Here is a 19,931-nt window from a genome sequence, read left to right as displayed (position 1 = left end):
AGTAGAAAAAGGCGGCAAATTTAAAAAATGTAGGCGCGAAGGGATATCGGCCCATTGAAAATTTGAATATCGCGCCTTTTTCTACTGACAAGATTTGCTTGACCATCTATATATATGTCCTATATCCTGGACACTATCCGGGCGCCGACACTTTCTGTTGTTTTGCTGCTTAAAGCACCTTTTGTCCCTCTCAGTAGAAAGTGTCCGGCGACCAAAAGAGAAAAGTCTTGGATTGACGCCGGGATGTCCCGGGGGAAACGACCGTAAATGTAGAGTTAGACCAAGATAAGACTGCAAAAATTTTGATAGCACACATGGTATAATAATATACTCCTAGCACACGCAGGGCAAGTGCTGTTTTAAACGTCAAACTTCTTTTGGCCAAGTCAAATCTAACCTACTTTAAGATCTCACATTTTATTTAAATAACAGCAATTGTTATAGGTATCCAATAAAGCAAAGAAATAGAGTAGAATACTTGTTCATAATGTTATTTTTTCCTATAAATACATATTTGGATTTTGCATAGAACTTGGCACTCATTTAGATCTCCATTCTTTTTGCGGCGAAGCCCACAGCCAAGCATAATTTTTGTATTGAACTTGGCTCTCCTTTTTTTATTTATGTTTTTGGTGGGATATTTATTAGCGCAAGAGATGCGCAACTTTAGTTCTGTGTGTCATGGTCGCACTTTTAATTATCGTCTACCTGTCTACCTATCATCGGCGTCGTACTGTAATGGGACTTTAGCAGTAAGTTAACGATTACCGTAGGCTCAAAGGGCGTAAGGGACAAAATGGCGAAAATGAGTTTTGAACGCAGTTACAAAGCGTAACTGCGTTCATAATTCATTTTCGCCATTTGTCCCTTACGCCCTTTGAGCCTACGGTAGTCGTTAAGTTTGTGTCGTATTGTTTTATAGGGAAAAGAAATAGAACGTTGAAAGAAAAATTGCTTATACCAGGTGTGTCCTGTGACATGAGCAAAATTTTAAACTGTAGGCTATACTCCTTAAACTGACTGACTAACAGCGACTTTTAGAAATAATGACTTTGTATTTTTCATACTGTTAACGCCTAGCGTATGTGTGCCATGCATGAGACACACATACTCACACAGCGACAGCATCAGCACCAGAAGCACGGGCGCGGCCCGCGCTCCGCTCTTCAACTAACCAGCGACGCATACGTAGGTACCTATATAATATATCGTACCTTATCTAGGTACTATGTAGTTTTATTCTCATTAAATGTTAAAATTTAGAAACTCCTGCGTTAATTTCTTCACCAAAGCAGACCAAAGTATGCCAAAGTCAACCGCCCGGAACTAGAAGTCGCTCCTGCTTCTTACAAATTAAATATTATTATATTGTCTTCAATGTACGCTGTCATCAGTGTAATTGACGTTGCTTGTCACGCTTAAATTAAATTAAACCATAATTAAACAAAACAAAATTCGCAATACATTTGCGTTTTAGAATAAATAACATTTAAAATGCTAATACCTAACAAAAATACAAGTTATTAAATAAGTCGCTGAACAAATGTTGGTTAGTTTAAGGAGTACAGCTTGTAGTTTTATTTTTTGCTCGTATTACAGGACACACCCGGTATATATAATATAATGTATTGTATTTTTATTGATTTGTTAATTATAATAAAAAAACACAAATAAGAAAAAATAAACTCACGACATTTATAAAAAAGTTATTTCAACTCCATTTGATAAAGATTTTTTTACAGTTGGTCTCCGCTTTCGGGTTTGTGGTTTTTGAGGTGTGGCTGGGGTTGCGGGAGTTTTTGGTACCCGAGGTGTAGCTGGGGTTGATGGGGTTACCGGAGCTGTCGTCGGTGGCGTTGGTGGGGTTGGCGGCGGGGTTATTTTAGGTAGTGTAGGAGGCGTAGGTGGAATTGGTGGCGTGGGTGGGGCTGGTGGTGTTTCTGGGGTTGAAGTAGAAGTAGATGGGGGTGGTGGAGGAGTTACAGTAACTCCAGTTGGTCTCCGCTTTCGGGTTTGTGGTTTTTGAGGTGTGTCTGGGGTTGCGGGAGTTTTTGGTGTCCGAGGTGTAGCTGGGGTTGATGGGGTTACCGGAGCTGTCGTCGGTGGCGTTGGTGTTGGTGGGGTTGGTGGTGGGGTGATTGTAGGTAATGTAGGAGGCGTAGGTGGTGTTGATGGGGTTGGTGGTGGGGTGAGTGTAGGTAATGTAGGAGGCGTAGGTGGTGTTGATGGGGTTGGTGGTGGGGTGAGTGTAGGTAATGTAGGAGGCGTAGGTGGTGTTGATGGGGTTGGTCGTGGGGTGAGTGTAGGTAATGTAGGAGGCGTCGGTGGTGTTGATGGTGTTGGCGGGGTTTGAGGTGTAGGCGGAGTTAGTGGTGTTGATGGAGTGACTGGGGTAGCTACTGTTACTGTAGTTGGCGGGGTTACAGTAGCAACAGTGACTATCGGTGGTGGAGTCACTGTAATAGTAACAGTGATAGGAGTCGGTGGGGTTGGGGGTGTTGGCGGAGTTGGTAGGGTAGGTGGGGTAGCAATTATTGGGACTACCGGCGGTAGGCTCCCAGCTGATGCAATCGCTGTCGCTACCGCGCTTGAAGTAAGCGGTACAGTCGGTGCTACTTGGGATCCCGATTGGGCGTTAGCTACAGCCTTGGCAGTCGCGTGTCCAGTCTCTATGGGCACAGCGTGAGCGTGGGCTTGACCCTGGGCTCTGCCCACTCGTTTGCCGTTCTTGTTAATGATCACGTAGTTCGGATGGTTGGCGATCACGGTGTCCAGATTGTCTACGTGCTGGATGGTTCCGTTCGGCAGGATGACAAGGTATCTCCACTTGTGGCCGGAGGTTTGCAGGATCTGTTTTATTTGCGGATGAGATACGACTTTTTGCACGTTTTCCCCTAAAAAATAAGAGTTATCGTGATATAGGTACTCAAGTAATGTCATCCTATCAAATGCGCAAGTCAGAGACATGGCACACTGCGTCCGATCCGACGTGCGAGCGGGATGTCGCTATAATTATAAAGGATGACTCACGTTAGGCCGGGCCGTGTCCGGGCCGGAGCTTCCGGAGCTTCGTTTTCTATGGAAAGTATCACGTGATCACCGGTCATCTGTCATAGAAAAGTAAGCGCCGGAAGCTCCGGCCCGGACACGGCCCGGTCTAACGTGAGTCATTCTTTATACGCGCATAGCGTTGTTTAACTCAAACTTCGGAGCGACGTGCGAATCGGACGCAGTGTGACACGCCCCTTACATAAAGCGAAATTAAGAGCCCATCAACGTGCACACTAGCACCACTGCTAAATAATCGTAATTATTTAAATTGAACGAAATATATATTTAAAAAAGGGGGCCGCTACGTACTGTATCTTGTATTACTTTTTAAAGTACCTTTTGAATACATCAAACTAGTTTATATGTTGCTGGATTCGTCAATCAATGCGTCCAAAGTTGAAACGGCCGTTTTTGTTTGAGTTTATAGATTGACGAATCCAGCAACATACAAATTAGTTTGATGTATTCAAAAGGTACTTTATTACAAGATACAGTACGTAGCGGCCCCCTTTTTTTAAATATCATTCGTTAAATTGAAATAATCACGATTATTTAGCAGTGGCGCTAGTGTGCACGTTGATGGGCTCTTAAAAGGAATCGTGAACAGAAAAAACGTACCTTCGGGATGCGTAGGCAGCGGCAACACTGGTTTCGGGTACCATTCTGGCTGAACTGGTACGTGGGGCGTTTGCCCTTGGCTGGATGCTACAGCATGTGTGTATCTTGGCTGCATGTGGTTGCTGGAGTACGATGGCTGCTGATAGTTCTGGCTTGGAGACTGGTAGTTCTGGTTTGTTTGGTCTGATTGGTAGCTTTGAGCAGGCGCTTGGTAAGACTGGCTCTGGGATGGATAACTTTGAGCTGGTGCTATATAGGCTTGCGTTGGAGCTTGGTACGTCTTCTGAGAACCAGAGTTAACGTACGCTTGAGAGTTGCCGGAGCTAGAACTAGAACCGTAGCTGTTTGGAGCTGGTTCATAGCTTTGTTGAGGTTGCCCTGTCGGTGGCAGTTGTGGCAGCTGTGGTAGTTGCTGCAATTGTGCTGGCCAAGTGTTAACACGGGGCTGTGCCACGTTTTGATAACTTGGTTTTGCATATTTGTTGCCGGCTAGAGGCACGGCTACGTTCGGTTGCTGACTGTACGCATTGTTGTTTGTTTCGCTAGTGCTTTGCCCTGAGGAACCAAAATTCTGTGACGCCACGTATCCAGCCGGCTCCGGGAACGGAACCGACTCTGAAATAAAAATACTTATTATTTGATAACTCAACGCGCTATAAAATGAGTTAAGCTTGAAATCGCGTAAGGATTAATTTTAACAGAGAACTAAACCGGAGTAGGGAAAAAGAAGCAACTGAACTGACTAACTGATGGTTTTGAACTCTGAGACCATTTGCGATCTTTAAGTTATTTAATCACAGGACTATAAATTACTAGAATAGAATGTATATGACAACTGATATGACATAATTCAAAAGTTATAACGTAATAATTTTTGTCCAAAGGAAAATCGAAAGATAATTAGGTACTCACCGACTAAACAGGCGCAAACGATCACGCTTAAAGCTAATATTACTTCAGCCCTCATTGTCGGCTACATCTATACTGCGCGGAGCTTCGAAGACCCCTCTGATAATACCTTGGTTTGCATTCATACTCCTGAGATCAACGCTTGACAAAACCAGTATTTATTTAAGCTCTATATTATTCTACTTGTAATCGGAGATACCGTTATACTGGTTATCTTGAATGATCGACTCGAATAAGGTCAGGTATTTGGTATCTATCTAGCTGTATTATTTCTGTTCAGACGTAAGTTAACGTAAACAATGGAAAAGCTGTATAAACTCATCAATTCAAATATTTGGTACGTATCTTAATATGTTAATTAATATACATTAGTCACTTATTGCGTTATCCATTGACGAAAATCACGGAATTTGTAAGTTATTACCAACATTACCAACATAGAATCGAAAAGTGACAAACCTTCGAATTCCGTGACAGTATAAGTACATATTATACTACTACTAAACTACTAAAACTACCAAATTCCTGCCACTAAATACTAAACTACTACAGCTACAGAGTGTACTAAATTTCTGCCACCATAATCTTGAATAATCCATGTGAATAAAATTATTTTTAGATCTTAGAATCCTGGTTTCATAAAAAAAGGTGTTCCTTAAAACCTGCACTAATATTCGTATAGTTTGTTTTTGGTTCCTATTTACTGACAAATTGGTTTGACCATTTATATATATGTCTTTTCTGTTCACGGAACAATAAAGTCTATTTTTTTATTCGGTAGACTGAAATGACAGTTAATAGTATGGAATGACATTTCATGTTCATACTATTAACTGTCATTTCAGTCTACCGAATAAAAAAATAGACTTTAGTGTTCCAGACCTTTAGCGGAGGCCAAAGAGTAAGTAGTATAATATCGGAGGCGAAGCCAAGCCAACAAGGGTGGCGCGACAGTGTCTCGCCCGCGAGATAGACTAGGTATAAGTACCCGTCCCTCAGAAAAAGGCGGGTATTATACTTCGTTTTTTTTAGCATTAGAAAAAAGGTAAACAATCTTGATGTGTCTTTTAATTTTTTTTTTTTTTTTAACGATATAGGAGGCAAACGAGCAGACGGATCACCTGATGGTAAGCGATTACCGCCGCCCATGGACACCCGCAACACCAGAAGGGTTGCAAGCGCGTTGCCGGCCTTTAAGATGGGAGTACGCTCTTTTCTTGAAGGTTTGAAGGTCGTATCGGGCGTAATTGAATAACGCTTTTTAAAAATCAGTAACTATTACTTACGAAAGCAGAAGAATATGAATGATCGTATTAGATTCATAATTGTTACATATTTGCCGTGACTTATTTTTAAAACGTGTTTTTAATTAAAAGACACATCAAGATTGTTTACCTTTTTTCTAATGCTAAAAAACCGAAGTATAGTTAGTCTCTATTTATCTCGCGGGCGAGATACTGTCGCGGCCCTCCTGTCCTAGAGGCCTACAGACTGTTTCATTTCAAACATAGATACAGAGAATCATACTGTATTTTGTTTTAAGCTAGTAAATACTATGTATATACCTAATTAGCACCCAAAAAAAGAGATGAGTCATCGAGTCTTCGTATTTACTGACAAATTGCCCAAATTGGGTTTGTAATATTGGTTTGTATATCTTTCGTCCTGCTCTAGCATCTATTTACCCTTTGATCGCTAAAGACGTCAACTGACGCAGCTACAGCTCAGGTACGGTTACCATCAGTTTGTCACTGACATAAACGCCGTCGGGAACGTAATTTACTCTCTATACATCTCGTTTGCACTAATATGCGAGTGCGAGCGAGATGTATAGAAAGTAAATTACGTTCTCGACGGCGTTTATGTCAGTGAAAAACTGATGGTAACCGTACAGTACAAAATTTATCCGTCAAACCGTAGCCATTTTGGTGGTGGGCAAGCTTTGTATGTGTGCGTTAAAATGTGTATGTGTGGGTTTATTGCAGTGTTGGCCGAACGTTAATCCCAATTACCATTAAAAATTAACCATTGAAAAGGTTAATTCGAATTAACCATTAACCATTGAAGGAAAATTAATTGTCAATTCGCATTAACATCAATTTGCATTAATATTAATTTATTTCGAACCATTAAAAATTAAAAAGAATTAATGGTTAATGCTTCACAAACCATTAAAAATTAAATCAATTTTTAATGACAATTAAAAATATTATTGATAATTATCAATTAACAAAAATATATCGTAATTTTATAAAGGCGCCCGTAATTTTTATCTAGCTAGTGGACCTCAGGTTTGGTGCAACATAGAAACACGCCGTTTGGTCATCCGACTCGTCTTGATGAGCACTTGGGAGACCAGTACCCAAGATAGAGCTGATGCTGAACCCTGGGTGTACCTAGTGGAATTCAGGTTTGGTGCAACATACACACACGCCGTTTAGGCTATTCGACTCGTCACAATGAGCACTTGGGAGAGCAGTACCCAAGATGGAGCTGATGCTGAACCCTGGCTGTACCTAGTGGAACTCAGGTTTGGTGCAACATAGACACACGCCGTTTAGGCTATTCGACTCGTCACAATGAGCACTTGGGAGAGCAGTACCCAAGATGGAGCTGATGCTGAACCTTGGCTGTACCTAGTGGAACTCAGGTTTGGTGCAACATAGACAAACGCCGTTTTGGTCATCCGACTCGTCTTGGTGAGCACTTGGGAGAGCAGTACCCAAGATAGAGCTCATGCTGAACCCTGGCAGTACCTAATCGAACTCAGGTTTGGTGCAACATAGACAAACGCCGTTTTGGTCATCCGACTCGTCTTGATGAGCACTTGGAGAGCAGTACCCAAGGTAGAGCTGATGCTGAACCCTGGCAGTACCTAATGGAACTCAGGTTTGGTGCAACATAGACAAACGCCGTTTTGGTCATCCGACTCGTCTTGGTGAGCACTTAGGAGAGCAGTACCCAAGATAGAGCTGATGCTGAACCCTGGCTGTACCTAGTGGAACTCAGGTTTGGTGCAACATAGACACACGCCGTTTAGGCTATTCGACTCGTCACAATGAGCACTTGGGAGAGCAGTACCCAAGATGGAGCTGATGCTGAACCTTGGCTGTACCTAGTGGAACTCAGTTTTGGTGCAACATAGACAAACGCCGTTTTGGTCATCCGACTTGTCTTGATGAGCACTTAGGAGAGCAGTACCCAAGATAGAGCTGATGCTGAACCCTGGCAGTACCTAATGGAACTCAGATTTGGTGCAACATAGACAAACGCCGTTTTGGTCATCCGACTCGTCTTGATGAGCACTTGGGAGAGCAGTACCCAAGATAGAGCTGATGCTGAACCCTGGCTGTACCTAGTGGAACTCAGGTTTGGTGCAACATAGACACCCGCCGTTTTGGTCATCCGACTTGTCTTGATGAGCACTTGGGAGACAAGTACCCAAGATAGAGCTGATGCTGAACCCTGGGTGTACCTAGTGGAATTCAGGTTTGGTGCAACATACACACACGCCGTTTTGGTCATCCGACTCGTCTTGATGAGCACTTGGGAGAGCAGTACCCAAGATAGAGCTGATGCTGGACCCTGGCAGTACCTAGTGGAACTCAGGTTTGGTGCAACATAGACAAACGCCGTTTTGATCATCCGACTCGACTTGATGAGCACTTGGGAGAGCAGTACCCAAGATAGAGCTGATGCTGAACCCTGGCAGTACCTAATGGAACACAGGTTCGGTGCAACATAGACAAACGCCGTTTTGGTCATCCGACTCGTCTTGATGAGCACTTGGGAGACCAGTACCCAAGATAGAGCTGATGCTGAACCCTGGCTGTACCTAGTGGAACTCAGGTTTGGTGCAACATAGACACATGCCGTTTTGGTCATCCGACTCGTCTTGATGAGCACTTGGGAGAGCAGTACCCAAGATAGAGCTGATGCTGAACCCTGGCTGTACTTAGTGGAACTCAGGTTTGGTGCAACATAGACAAACGCCGTTTTGGTCATCCGACTCGTCTTAATGAGCACTTGGGAGAGCAGTACCCAAGATAGAGCTAATGCTGAACCCTGGCTGTACCTAGTGGAACTCAGGTTTGGTGCAACATAGACACACGCCGTTTTGGTCATCCGACTTGTCTTGATGAGCACTTGGGAGAGCAGTACCCAAGATAGAGCTGATGCTGAACAGCTGGCTGTACCTAGTGGAACTCAGGTTTGGTGCAACATAGAAACACGCCGTTTTGGTCATCCGACTCGTCTTGATGAGCACTTGGGAGAGCAGTACCCAAGATAGAGCTGATGCTGAACCCTGGCAGTACCTAGTGGAACTCAGGTTTGGTGCAACATAGACACACGTCGTTTTGGTCATCCGACTTGTCTTGATGAGCACTTGGGAGAGCAGTACCCAAGATAGAGCTGATGCTGAACCCTGGCAGTACCTAATGGACCTCAGGTTTGGTGCAACATAGACAAACGCCGTTTTGGTCATCCGACTCGTCTTGATGAGCACTTGGGAGAGCAGTACCCAAGATAGAGCTGATGCTGAACCCTGGCTATACCTAGTGGAACTCAGGTTTGGTGCAACATAGGCCCACGCTATTTAGGTCATCCGTGACATCTTGAACCTGCGGGTACTGCCAGGGTTCAGCATCAGCTCTATCTTGGGTACTGCTCTCCCAAGTGCTCGTCAAGATGCGACGGATGACCAAAACGGCGTTTGTCTATGTTGCACCAAACCTGAGTTCCATTAGGTACTGCCAGGGTTCAGCATCAGCTCTATCTTGGGTACTGCTCTCCCAAGTGCTCATCAAGACGAGTAGGATGACCAAAACGGCATGTGTCTATGTTGCATCAAACCTGAGTTCTACTAGGTACTGCCAGGGTTCAGCATCAGCTCTATCTTGGGTACTGCTCTCCCAAGTGCTCATCAAGACGAGTCGGATGACCAAAACGGCGTTTGTTTATGTTGCACCAGACCTGAGTTCCATTAGGTACTGCCAGTGTTTAGCATCAGCTCTATTTTGGGCACTGCTCTCCCAAGTGCTCATCAAGACGAGTCGGATGACCAAAACGGCGTTTGTCTATGTTGCACCAAACCTGAGTTCCATTAGGTACTGCCAGGGTTCAGCATCAGCTCAATCTTGGGTACTGCTCTCCCAAGTGCTCATCAAGACGAGTCGGATGACCAAAACGGCGTGTGTCTATGTTGCACCAAACCTGAGTTCCACTAGGTACTGCCAGGGTTCAGCATCAGCTCTATCTTGGGTACTGCTCTCCCAAGTGCTCATCAAGACGAGTCGGATGACCAAAACGGCGTTTGTCTATGTTGCACCAAACCTGAGTTCCATTAGGTACTGCCAGGGTTCAGCATCAGCTCTATCTTGGGTACTGCTCTCCCAAGTGCTCATCAAGACGAGTCGGATGACCAAACCGGCGTTTGTTTATGTTGCACCAAACCTGAGTTCCATTAGGTACTGCCAGGGTTCAGCATCAGCTCTATCTTGGATACTGCTCTCCCAAGTGCTCATCAAGACGAGTCGGATGACCAAAACGGCGTTTGTCTATGTTGCACCAAACCTGAGGTCCATTAAGTACTGCCAGGGTTCAGCATCAGCTCTATCTTGGGTACTGCTCTCCCAAGTGCTCATCAAGACGAGTCGGATGACCAAAACGGCGTTTGTCTATGTTGCACCAAACCTGAGTTCCATTAGGTACTGCCAGGGTTCAGCATCAGCTCAATCTTGGGTACTGCTCTCCCAAGTGCTCATCAAGACGAGTCGGATGACCAAAACGGCGTTTGTCTATGTTGCACCAAACCTGAGTTCCATTAGGTACTGCCAGGGTTCAGCATCAGCTCTATCTTGGGTACTGCTCTCCCAAGTGCTCATCAAGACGAGTCGGATGACCAAACCGGCGTTTGTTTATGTTGCACCAAACCTGAGTTCCATTAGGTACTGCCAGGGTTCAGCATCAGCTCTATCTTGGATACTGCTCTCCCAAGTGCTCATCAAGACGAGTCGGATGACCAAAACGGCGTTTGTCTATGTTGCACCAAACCTGAGTTCCATTAGGTACTGCCAGGGTTCAGCATCGGCTCTATCTTGGGTACTGCTCTCCCAAGTGCTCATCAAGACGAGTCGGATGACTAAAACGGCGTTTGTCTATGTTGCACCAAACCTGAGTTCCACTAGGTACTGCCAGGGTTCAGCATCAGCTCTATCTTGGGTACTGCTCTCCCAAGTGCTCATCAAGACGAGTCGGATGACCAAAACGGCGTTTGTCTATGTTGCACCAGACCTGAGTTCCATTAGGTACTGCCAGGGTTTAGCATCAGCTCTATCTTGGGCACTGCTCTCCCAAGTGCTCATCAAGACGAGTCGGATGACCAAAACGGCGTTTGTCTATGTTGCACCAAACCTGAGTTCCATTAGGTACTGCCAGGGTTCAGCATCAGCTCAATCTTGGGTACTGCTCTCCCAAGTGCTCATCAAGACGAGTCGGATGACCAAACCGGCGTTTGTCTATGTTGCACCAAACCTGAGTTCCATTAGGTACTGCCAGGGTTCAGCATCAGCTCTATCTTGGATACTGCTCTCCCAAGTGCTCATCAAGACGAGTCGGATGACCAAAACGGCGTTTGTCTATGTTGCACCAAACCTGTGGTCCATTAGGTACTGCCAGGGTTCAGCATCAGCTCTATCTTGGGTACTGCTCTCCCAAGTGCTCATCAAGATGAGTCGGATGACCAAAACGGCGTGTGTCTATGTTGCACCAAACCTGAGTTCCACTAGGTACAGCCAAGGTTCAGCATCAGCTTCATCTTGGGTACTGCTCTCCCAAGTGCTCATTGTGACGAGTCGAATAGCCTAAACGGCGTGTGTCTATGTTGCACCAAACCTGAGTTCCAGTAGGTACCTACTGCCAGGTTTTAGGGTCATTTTGTAGTCTCATTTTAAAATATCACGACCTGATAATTCACTGAAGCTTGTATTCATATGCTTATTTTTAATTTTAATACCTAGCTCCAAGTTTCTAAGCAATAGTAACATTAATTATTATTTTATGAAAAAATTGATTTAATTGCATTAAACGTTAATTTAGATTGACAATCAATGTAATTAAACGTCTCAAAATTCAATTCTAATTAACTTAATTTAAGCTAAGTTAATTTATTTAAGCTTGATATTAAAAACGCCTTTAACTCATTAGAGCGCGATTCTATGTTATTGGAAGTTAAAGAGAAAGTTCCAGCACTATACCCTTTTCTGTACCAAGCGTATTCATCGAATTCCAAACTCTTTTTCAGTGAGTCGCCCATAATCTCTCAGGTGGGTGCTCAGCAGGGAGATCCGCTTGGCCCCCTTATCTTCAGCCTAGGTATCCAGAAAGCAATCTCAACACCTCGATCTCCACTAAACGTCTGGTACCTAGATGACGGCATACTCGGGGGCAAGCCGGAAGAAGTACGTGAAGACCTACTGACGCTTCTTCCACTTCTAAAGGAACTGGGTCTTGAGGTAAACTCGAGTAAATGTGAGTTTTACCCTTGCAGCTCAGACTCTCGGGAGAGTTTTCCTTCCTTCAGTGCCATACTTCCCGGACTAAAAGAGCTGTCCACCCAAAACTTCAAGCTCCTAGGATCACCCATTTTTCCTGAAGCCATTCCCGAAGCCTTCCAAATAAGAGAACAACTCCTTCATTTCGCCAAAGAAAGGCTTAAAAACCTATCAGCTCATGTGTCCCTTACTCTGTTACGGTCCTGCTTCGCCGTCCCCAGACTAACATATTTTCTCCGCACCGTACCAACCTGGCTATACCCCGAACATATCGACTCCTTCGACCGTACACTAAAAGAATCGGCTGAGTGTCTGCTTAACGTATCCCTTAACACGGACCAATGGGATTTGGCATCGTTGCCTATTCGTAATGGTGGCCTAGGACTACGCCGCGCTCGTGACGTGAGTCTTCCAGCCTTCTTGGCGTCGGCGGCAGGGGTTGTAGAACTTGTCTCTAAAATTTTATGTTTAGATGGAGACAGGACTACCATACCCTATGCCTCTGACGCTCAGTCGGCCTGGAGGGCTCTCAACTTGGGTGCGTCCGTACCCGAAATACCATTTCTCCAACGTTGTTGGGACGTCGTGGGCGTCAAGCGGATCTTCGATTCCCTGATGACAAACGCTGTTGGTGCAGATAGGGCCAGACTAAACGCAGCTTCGAAGCCTGAAAGTGGTGCTTGGTTACACGCCCTCCCATCTCCAAATCTTGGCACTCTGCTCGACAACGACTCACTGCGGGTGGCCGTTGCTCTTCGTCTGGGCTGCGATGTATGTCAACCTCATTTGTGCATCTGCGGCTCTATGGTGGAGAGTAATGGTCATCACGCACTGAGCTGTTGCCGCTGCGCCGGTAGGTTCCCACGACACCATGCCTTGAACGACATCATCCGCAGGGCATTAGTGTCGGCAAACATCCCCTCCACGCTAGAACCGCCAGGCCTCAGCCGGTCGGATGGCAAAAGGCCTGATGGCCTGACACTAGTGCCATGGGAAAAAGGCAAGTGTCTACTATGGGACGCTACATGTGTAAGCACTTTTGCCCCCTCACACCTTTATCGCACCATCCGGACGGCGGGCGCAGCCGCTGAGGTGGCGGCCCTACATAAACATCAAAAGTACTCAGCACTCAGCACTAATTACCTTTTCGTTCCAGTAGCCGTAGAGACGTCCGGTTGTTGGTGCGCTGAGGCAAAAACCTTCCTTAGGGAAGTAGGTCGCCGCCTGCAAGAAAGGGGCCTTGACCCGCGCTCCGGGTTTTTCCTGGTGCAAAGGCTGTCCATCGCAATTCAACGCGGTAACGCAGCGAGTGTGATGGGCACCTTTGCACCGGGGGTAGCGCGGGGAGGCCTCTTTCAGTAGTTTTTATATTCCTTGTTTTATTTTAGATATATTTAGGATTGTTAGTTTTAATTTAGTATTATTCATAGTTGTATTTAGTTCATAAGTTATTTATTTGTCTTTTTACTGTATTTTTCAATGAAATAAACTTTAACCATTTAAATTGATGCGTAATGCAATTGACTAATTGCGGATTTAATGGTTAATGGAAATGATTAATTGTTATTTAGAATTACACATTACGGCCAACACTGGTTTATTGCACGTTTTTAGGGATGTGGACTTGTCATTTTTAATCATGTTATATATCGATACTCTCTACACAGCGGAACGGAATAGCGATTAATTGAAGCTTCGACATCTTCACTAAAAATAAACACCCTGGAAATTGTAATGGATAATTAATATTTAATAAAATGATAATAAACTCAATTATTGCGAAAAACATATTTTATTTGTTTTAATGTTACTTTTATATATGTGGCGTTCCATGCCTCCTTTAGACAATAATTCAAATAATTATAACGGGGTCATAATTAAGAATAACTTAAAAAACTTCTAAATTAATGTTTACAAAGATAAATTCTATATCTGGTTTAATTTATCGCCCGTTTTGATTTACACACTGTATATAGAGTTATGTTATAATGGTTATGTGTTCACTTTAGGTAGTTTAAATCCTTTAAAATAAAATTTTAATTGTAAAAAGGCCGTATAGTTTATCGATATCACTTTATCGACATGACCACATGCCTTTGGTTCCTCATTGTAAATCGTATATACAATGTGTCTGTGTGTGTGTGTGTGTGTGTGTGAGGCTACGGTGACAGATGGCTTGGGCTTCATCTTTAAAAATAATACATCTATGGGTTGAGTATTCCCATTTCCCATTTGTCCCCGCCCCACCTGTCCCCAACCATATTTCTGTATACATACATCGACCTATGATTGACCTAATAAATTATCTCTTTAAGTATGTCATTTCTGAATTATATGCATGAAGAACAATGACGTCTGTGCCTTTGTAAGTATTATAACAATAGTCATTTGGACATGAACAAAGTTTACACAAATAGTAATGAGGGCGAATTCATCCAATGTACGTACCTACTTAGTTTACATTTTGGAACAGCAAAGAATTTTTCTCAAAAATGGACGGCAAAGTCGACGTTGCCGGTTAAAAAAATTGGTCGCGAAGTGCGTAGTTTATGGTCAGTCAAAAAATTAAAAAGTTAAAAACATTGCAGTCTCGATATCGGGACTGCAATGTTGCATACAAATTCCATTATTTAACGCATATACCTGGTCAACCAAATCTTGACAGTAAAAAAAGGCGTGAAATTCAATTTTTCTATGGGACGATATATCCCTGCGCGCCTACATTTTTCAAATTTGCCGCCTTTTTCTACTGTCAAGATCTGGTTGACCAAGTATATTTAATAGCCCGTTTAAACTCTCGCGCGAGCCACGAGACGAGCCGCGAGCCGCGCCACGAGACGCTAGTGTAAGCGGTGGGCTCGCGGCTCGTCTCGTGGCTCGCAAGCTCGTCGAGCTAATATAATTTAAACACTAACGGCACGGCATAAGGTTTATAACCGAATGACAAGCCGAACGCGAGTGTAAGCGGTAGACTCGCGTCTCGTGGCGCGGCTCGCGGCTCGTCTCGTGGCTCGCGCGAGAGTCTAAACCGCTTTTAACGAGTTTCAAACTTTTTACTAGGTACTAGAGATGCCTTAGAGCAGTCCAAGTTTTGGTACAAAGATGTCTAGATGTTCGAGTAGATGTTCACATGTGCTTTATCGACTTCGAAAAAGCATTTGACAACGTTAATCATGCTAAATTAATCAATATATTAAAATCAATTGGAATAGATGGCAACGACATTAAATTTATAGAGAACTTATACTGGAAACAAAAAGCTAAAATTAAAATTAATAACGTTCTGACTGAAGAAGTCCAAATAGAGAAAGGCGTAAGGCAGGGCTGTATCCTATCACCCTGCTTATTCAACTTGTACTCGGAGGTGATTTTTAGAAATGCTTTTGACGAACTTGATCTTGGGATCCGTGTGAATGGCAAACTAATACAGAACATTCGCTACGCTGATGATACCGTCTTATTAGCTACGAACCCTGAAGACCTTCAAATAATGCTGCAAAGACTGAATAACACACTTTTGGAATATGGACTCAGGATAAACATAAATAAAACAAAACACATGATTGTTAGTAAAACCCCAATTTCAGAAACGCTAAGGCCACTATCCTTAAATAACCAAATAATAGATAGGGTAAAAAGTTATAAGTATTTGGGTTGTTGGTTAAATGAAGACTGGGGATCAGAGAAGGAAATACGAACGAGAATTGAAATAGCCAGAAACACCTTTCAGAAAATGAGGAAAATTTTAACTAACAGAAAAATAAACCTAAAACTGAGGTGGCGAATGGTTAAATGTTACATCATCCCAATTCTTATGTATGGTTCCGAAAGCTGGACTCTGAAAAAGAAATTGGTCAACAAACTAAGGGTTTTTGAAATGTGGATTTATCGAAGGATGCTCAAAATTAAATGGACAGATAGAATAACTAATGTCAGAGTATTGGAAATCATGAATAAAGGCTTAGAAGTAGTATCAACAATTAAGAAAAGGAAAGCAGCATATTTTGGACATATATATAGAAACAATAAATACAACCTACTGAAATTAATAATTGAAGGAAAAATTGAAGGGAAGCGTGGCCGTGGTAGAAGGCGCACATCATGGACTAAAAATATAAAAGACTGGTTAAAAGTTAAGAGCATAGATAGACTAATTCGCATGACTGAACATAGAGAGACATATAGACATATGGTCGCCGACCTCCTGGACGGAGAGGGCACGTGAAGAAGAAGAAGAAACTTTTTACCCCCAATTTAGACTCTCGCGCGAGCCACGAGACGAGCCGCGAGCCGCGCCACGAGACGCGAGTGTAAGCGGTGGGCTCGCGGCTCGTCTCGTGGCTCGCAAGGTCGTCGAACTAATATAATTTAAACTTAAACACTAACGGCACGGCATAAGGTTTATAACCGAATGACAAGCCGAACGAGAGAGTAAGCGGTGGACTCGCGTCTCGTGGCGCGGCTCGCGGCTCGTCTCGTGGCTCGCGCGAGAGTCTAATTCGCCTACTTATTAAAAGTTGAAATGGCCATATCAAATGAAGGCGTAGGTTCGGCATAGGTCCAATTAAACAGCCAAACAGATGATCAGCACTTAGGGGAAACTGGGGAGGGTTGATCACCCCTTTTGTTTTTAGCATACATTTTCTTAACTATTTGTAGTATTGAAAAACTTTATAGACCATACGATTCAGAATTTATCTCTTCATTAATAGTTTGAATTAGAACAGATTTGTGCAATAAATTAGACCATTATTTAATGAAAACCCATACTGTTGACTTTTACCATGTGTCCCTTATGTAAGGGAGACTTGTTTACCCCTGGTCGGGAGCCTTGATCCTAGGGGGATCAAGTGACCCTGGTTCTTGGGACACATGGTAAACAGATTTTTACCATGTCTCCCCATACCAGATTCTCATTGATTATATAACTAGGATCGCTATTAGCAATGCATCTATAATTTGTAAAATACACAGCAAACATATATATATTGCATCTTCCATGCTTTGAAGTTGTATTTCCGGTAATCAGATGTCTAAGCCGAAGGGATCAAGTCTTCCAGATTTGGGGACACTTGGTAAAAAGATTTTAAGCGGCAATGTCATATTTCGAGGGTAGTATCTACATTAATTTATTCACTTTATCTACAGAAAATTAATATATGAAGATATCTAACACATATTAATCCATAATCTTATACTTTTAAAAAACAATGTAATCGTATTATCCATAAAACAACATAAAATAGGGAATCAATTTTTGAACCAAAAAAAAAGTTAAAAAAAAAACAAAAATCTTATATTAACATAAAATTTCTTGTAACAAGCTAAATTTTTTAAAGTTATTATGAAGGTATTTTTAGCGTCAGATACCTACAGCAATTTTAATTTTTTTACCCATCTCTGGTCGTTATTGTTTACTATAATAAATAAGTTTAGAAATTTACTGCTCACGTTTCGAGGACGGTGTTTGAGCTGCATAATCCTAAAATCCTTTCTATGGACCGTCGGTTCTATAGTACATAAGGTCGGAAAGCCATTGAAATAGCATTTCATCCATAAAAACAAATATCGCCGGTTGAAAACCAAATATCGTTATAAGTGTTGTTTGTCGACCGAGTAACATCCCCTGTGTGTAAAACGTTTAACTTGATAAACAAGACCAAGTGCGGGTAGTTCGTAAAATGTTGATGTCAACTTTAGTCAGTCTTTTCAAAGGCCACGGGGATAATTCCGTTTTCGGAGTTCGGAGTCGGTTGTATAATTAAAAACTGAATTATACGCCATTAAATCCCGTTTTAATAAACAATAATCAGTCAAAAACCTTGAAAGTTTAAATCAGTGTTTCTCTGGTCGTACTTTTGCGGCATGATTTACTAAAGAAAAGAAAATATTTATGATAGCTCTATGAATCATTTTGTAAGTAAATTTATTACAATGTATATACTTGATCGCTTTGGGGGTGACATGATCCCCACCATATCTCCCCTGAAGAAAAAGACAAAGTCTCCCCATACATAGTAAGATTATAAAACGTGCCGTACTCGAAACGTGTGTTCGCGTATATCAATGTAATCCAAGTTAATCATCACTTCAATAAACAACAAATAAAATATGCACACTCACTAACATCATTTCCATCTCATATTATAAAATAAATCCAGTTAAAGCTTACCGAAAATTTAATATAGTACGCAGAAAATCTTTCACCGTCCGCCATTTTTGAACCACTGACTTTTCCGATACAGTGCCATGACAGAACGTGAAGTTAGGAACGAATGAATGAGTGTTACCAGTGCAAAAAAATGTATCTCGTTTGGTTTGATTAAAAATTAAGTTTACCAAGTGTCCCCTAGGGATCGACCCTCCCCACCCTCACCTATTATTATAATGTTGGTACCGCGACTATTTAGGTGTCTCAAATAGGTTGGCGTTTTTTCATCAGAAAAATACACTCCTTTTTTTTATTGGTGGCAAAGCAAATATTTTCAATGGTTTTACTTTTTTCTGTGATAATTAGACCGTTGCTTCGGTAAATAATTTCTATTTCTTGCACCATTTTTGAGAAAAGCACTATATGTATATGACTCGGCTGGAAGGCTACCTACTTGCTGGCTTCGGATTCAATTAAACGGACTCCCAAGGTCATCCGTTTAAAACGAATCCTCAACCAGCAAGTAGCTACTTCCGAGCCTCGACAATAATGTACTATTAGCAGTCTAGACAGAACAACATAGCAGACCCCCCAACCCTTATCAATCACGTATTGCAGCGTCCCTGTCGTCAGCTCACTGAATTCAGAAAGGTGTAACAGGCTCTTTCATGAGTCCACGTTTCAGGTAATAAATAAAACATGAAAGCAGAAGCTTTTAATTTATTTATTTTGATAATATTTCAGTTCACGCTTTCAGCCAAACCCCAGCATAAAATGTTGTACAGGTAGGTAGGGTAGGTAGACATTTATTTCGATAATACCTAAATGAAGCGTTGCTGGCAGTACACACCTATCTACTTATTTCCTTTTCTGTTTTCCGCAGTTGCATTGCCTTTGCCCGCTGAAAACAAAAAATGACTTCGTTAGTATTTTCACAGTTCTAAAGAATAACAGACAAAGAACTTGTGTCATTTCTTGGGTCTACCTAACAACCAACATTGCAAAAACGCCGAAGAACAAAAGCCAGGGAAAATATTAGATTGTTAACCAAGGGATGAAAAGGTAGTTTGAGGTAGTACATATTTTTTTACAAATAATTACAGCTAGACAATCGAAGAAATATTAGAAGCAAATCAACTTACGGCATTGATTGTAAGGCACGCAGACCTTGTCCTCATTCCAAAAGTAGCCCTTCTTGCATCGACAGCTCGGGTTACATTCCAGTACAATCCCTATTCTTCCGAAAATTGCAGGACAGTCTCCTGTAGGCGTGGCCTGGCCACAGGAGCCGTTTGGACAGAGCGGTGGGCAAGAGTTGTATTTTTCGAAGGGCTTGTTGCACTTGAATGGGGCTGTGTGAAATGTTTCGACTTTAAATACGTGAGTGACCCGTTTTTTAATATATTTAATAAATCACTGAAATCTTTAAAAACTCCCACTGCTCACAAAATTAGCAGTTTTCTCTAGCTAAATTATGCCGGTCAGCAAAATGTTATCAGCGCGTGACGATAACGTGGAGTTAGCCCACGTGTTGGTCTAGTTAAGATACGTTAAAAACCTCAATATCATTTTTGAAGACCTATCCATAGATACCCCACACGTATGGGTTTGATGAAAAAAAAAATGTTTGAGTTTCAGTTCGAAGTATG

At 42.6% G+C, this 19,931-nt stretch overlaps 1 protein-coding gene across 1 annotated transcript; it reads left to right on the top strand.

Annotated features, from left to right (window-relative positions):
* The first annotated feature begins 11,795 nt into the window (after positions 1 to 11,795).
* LOC134650409 (uncharacterized) lies at positions 11,796 to 19,642 on the top strand. Its single transcript, XM_063505365.1, has 2 exons — positions 11,796 to 13,131; positions 19,536 to 19,642. Exons 1-2 carry the CDS (start codon positions 11,796 to 11,798, stop codon positions 19,640 to 19,642), a joined length of 1,443 nt encoding a protein of 480 aa, XP_063361435.1.
* The last annotated feature ends 289 nt before the right edge of the window (positions 19,643 to 19,931 follow it).

This window comes from Cydia amplana, chromosome 8 (assembly GCF_948474715.1).
Source record: "Cydia amplana chromosome 8, ilCydAmpl1.1, whole genome shotgun sequence".
Taxonomy (NCBI): domain Eukaryota; kingdom Metazoa; phylum Arthropoda; class Insecta; order Lepidoptera; family Tortricidae; genus Cydia; species Cydia amplana.
This window is presented reverse-complemented; position numbering and strand designations above follow the sequence as displayed.

Coding starts and splice junctions, on each gene's coding strand:
- LOC134650409 (XM_063505365.1), top strand. CDS start 11,796: ATGTTATTGGAAGTTAAAGAGAAAGTTCCAGCACTATACCCTTTTCTG. Junction 13,132..19,535: donor ACTAGTGCCATGGGAAAAAG/GCAAGTGTCTAC, acceptor CGAAAATTGCAG/GACAGTCTCCTGTAGGCGTG.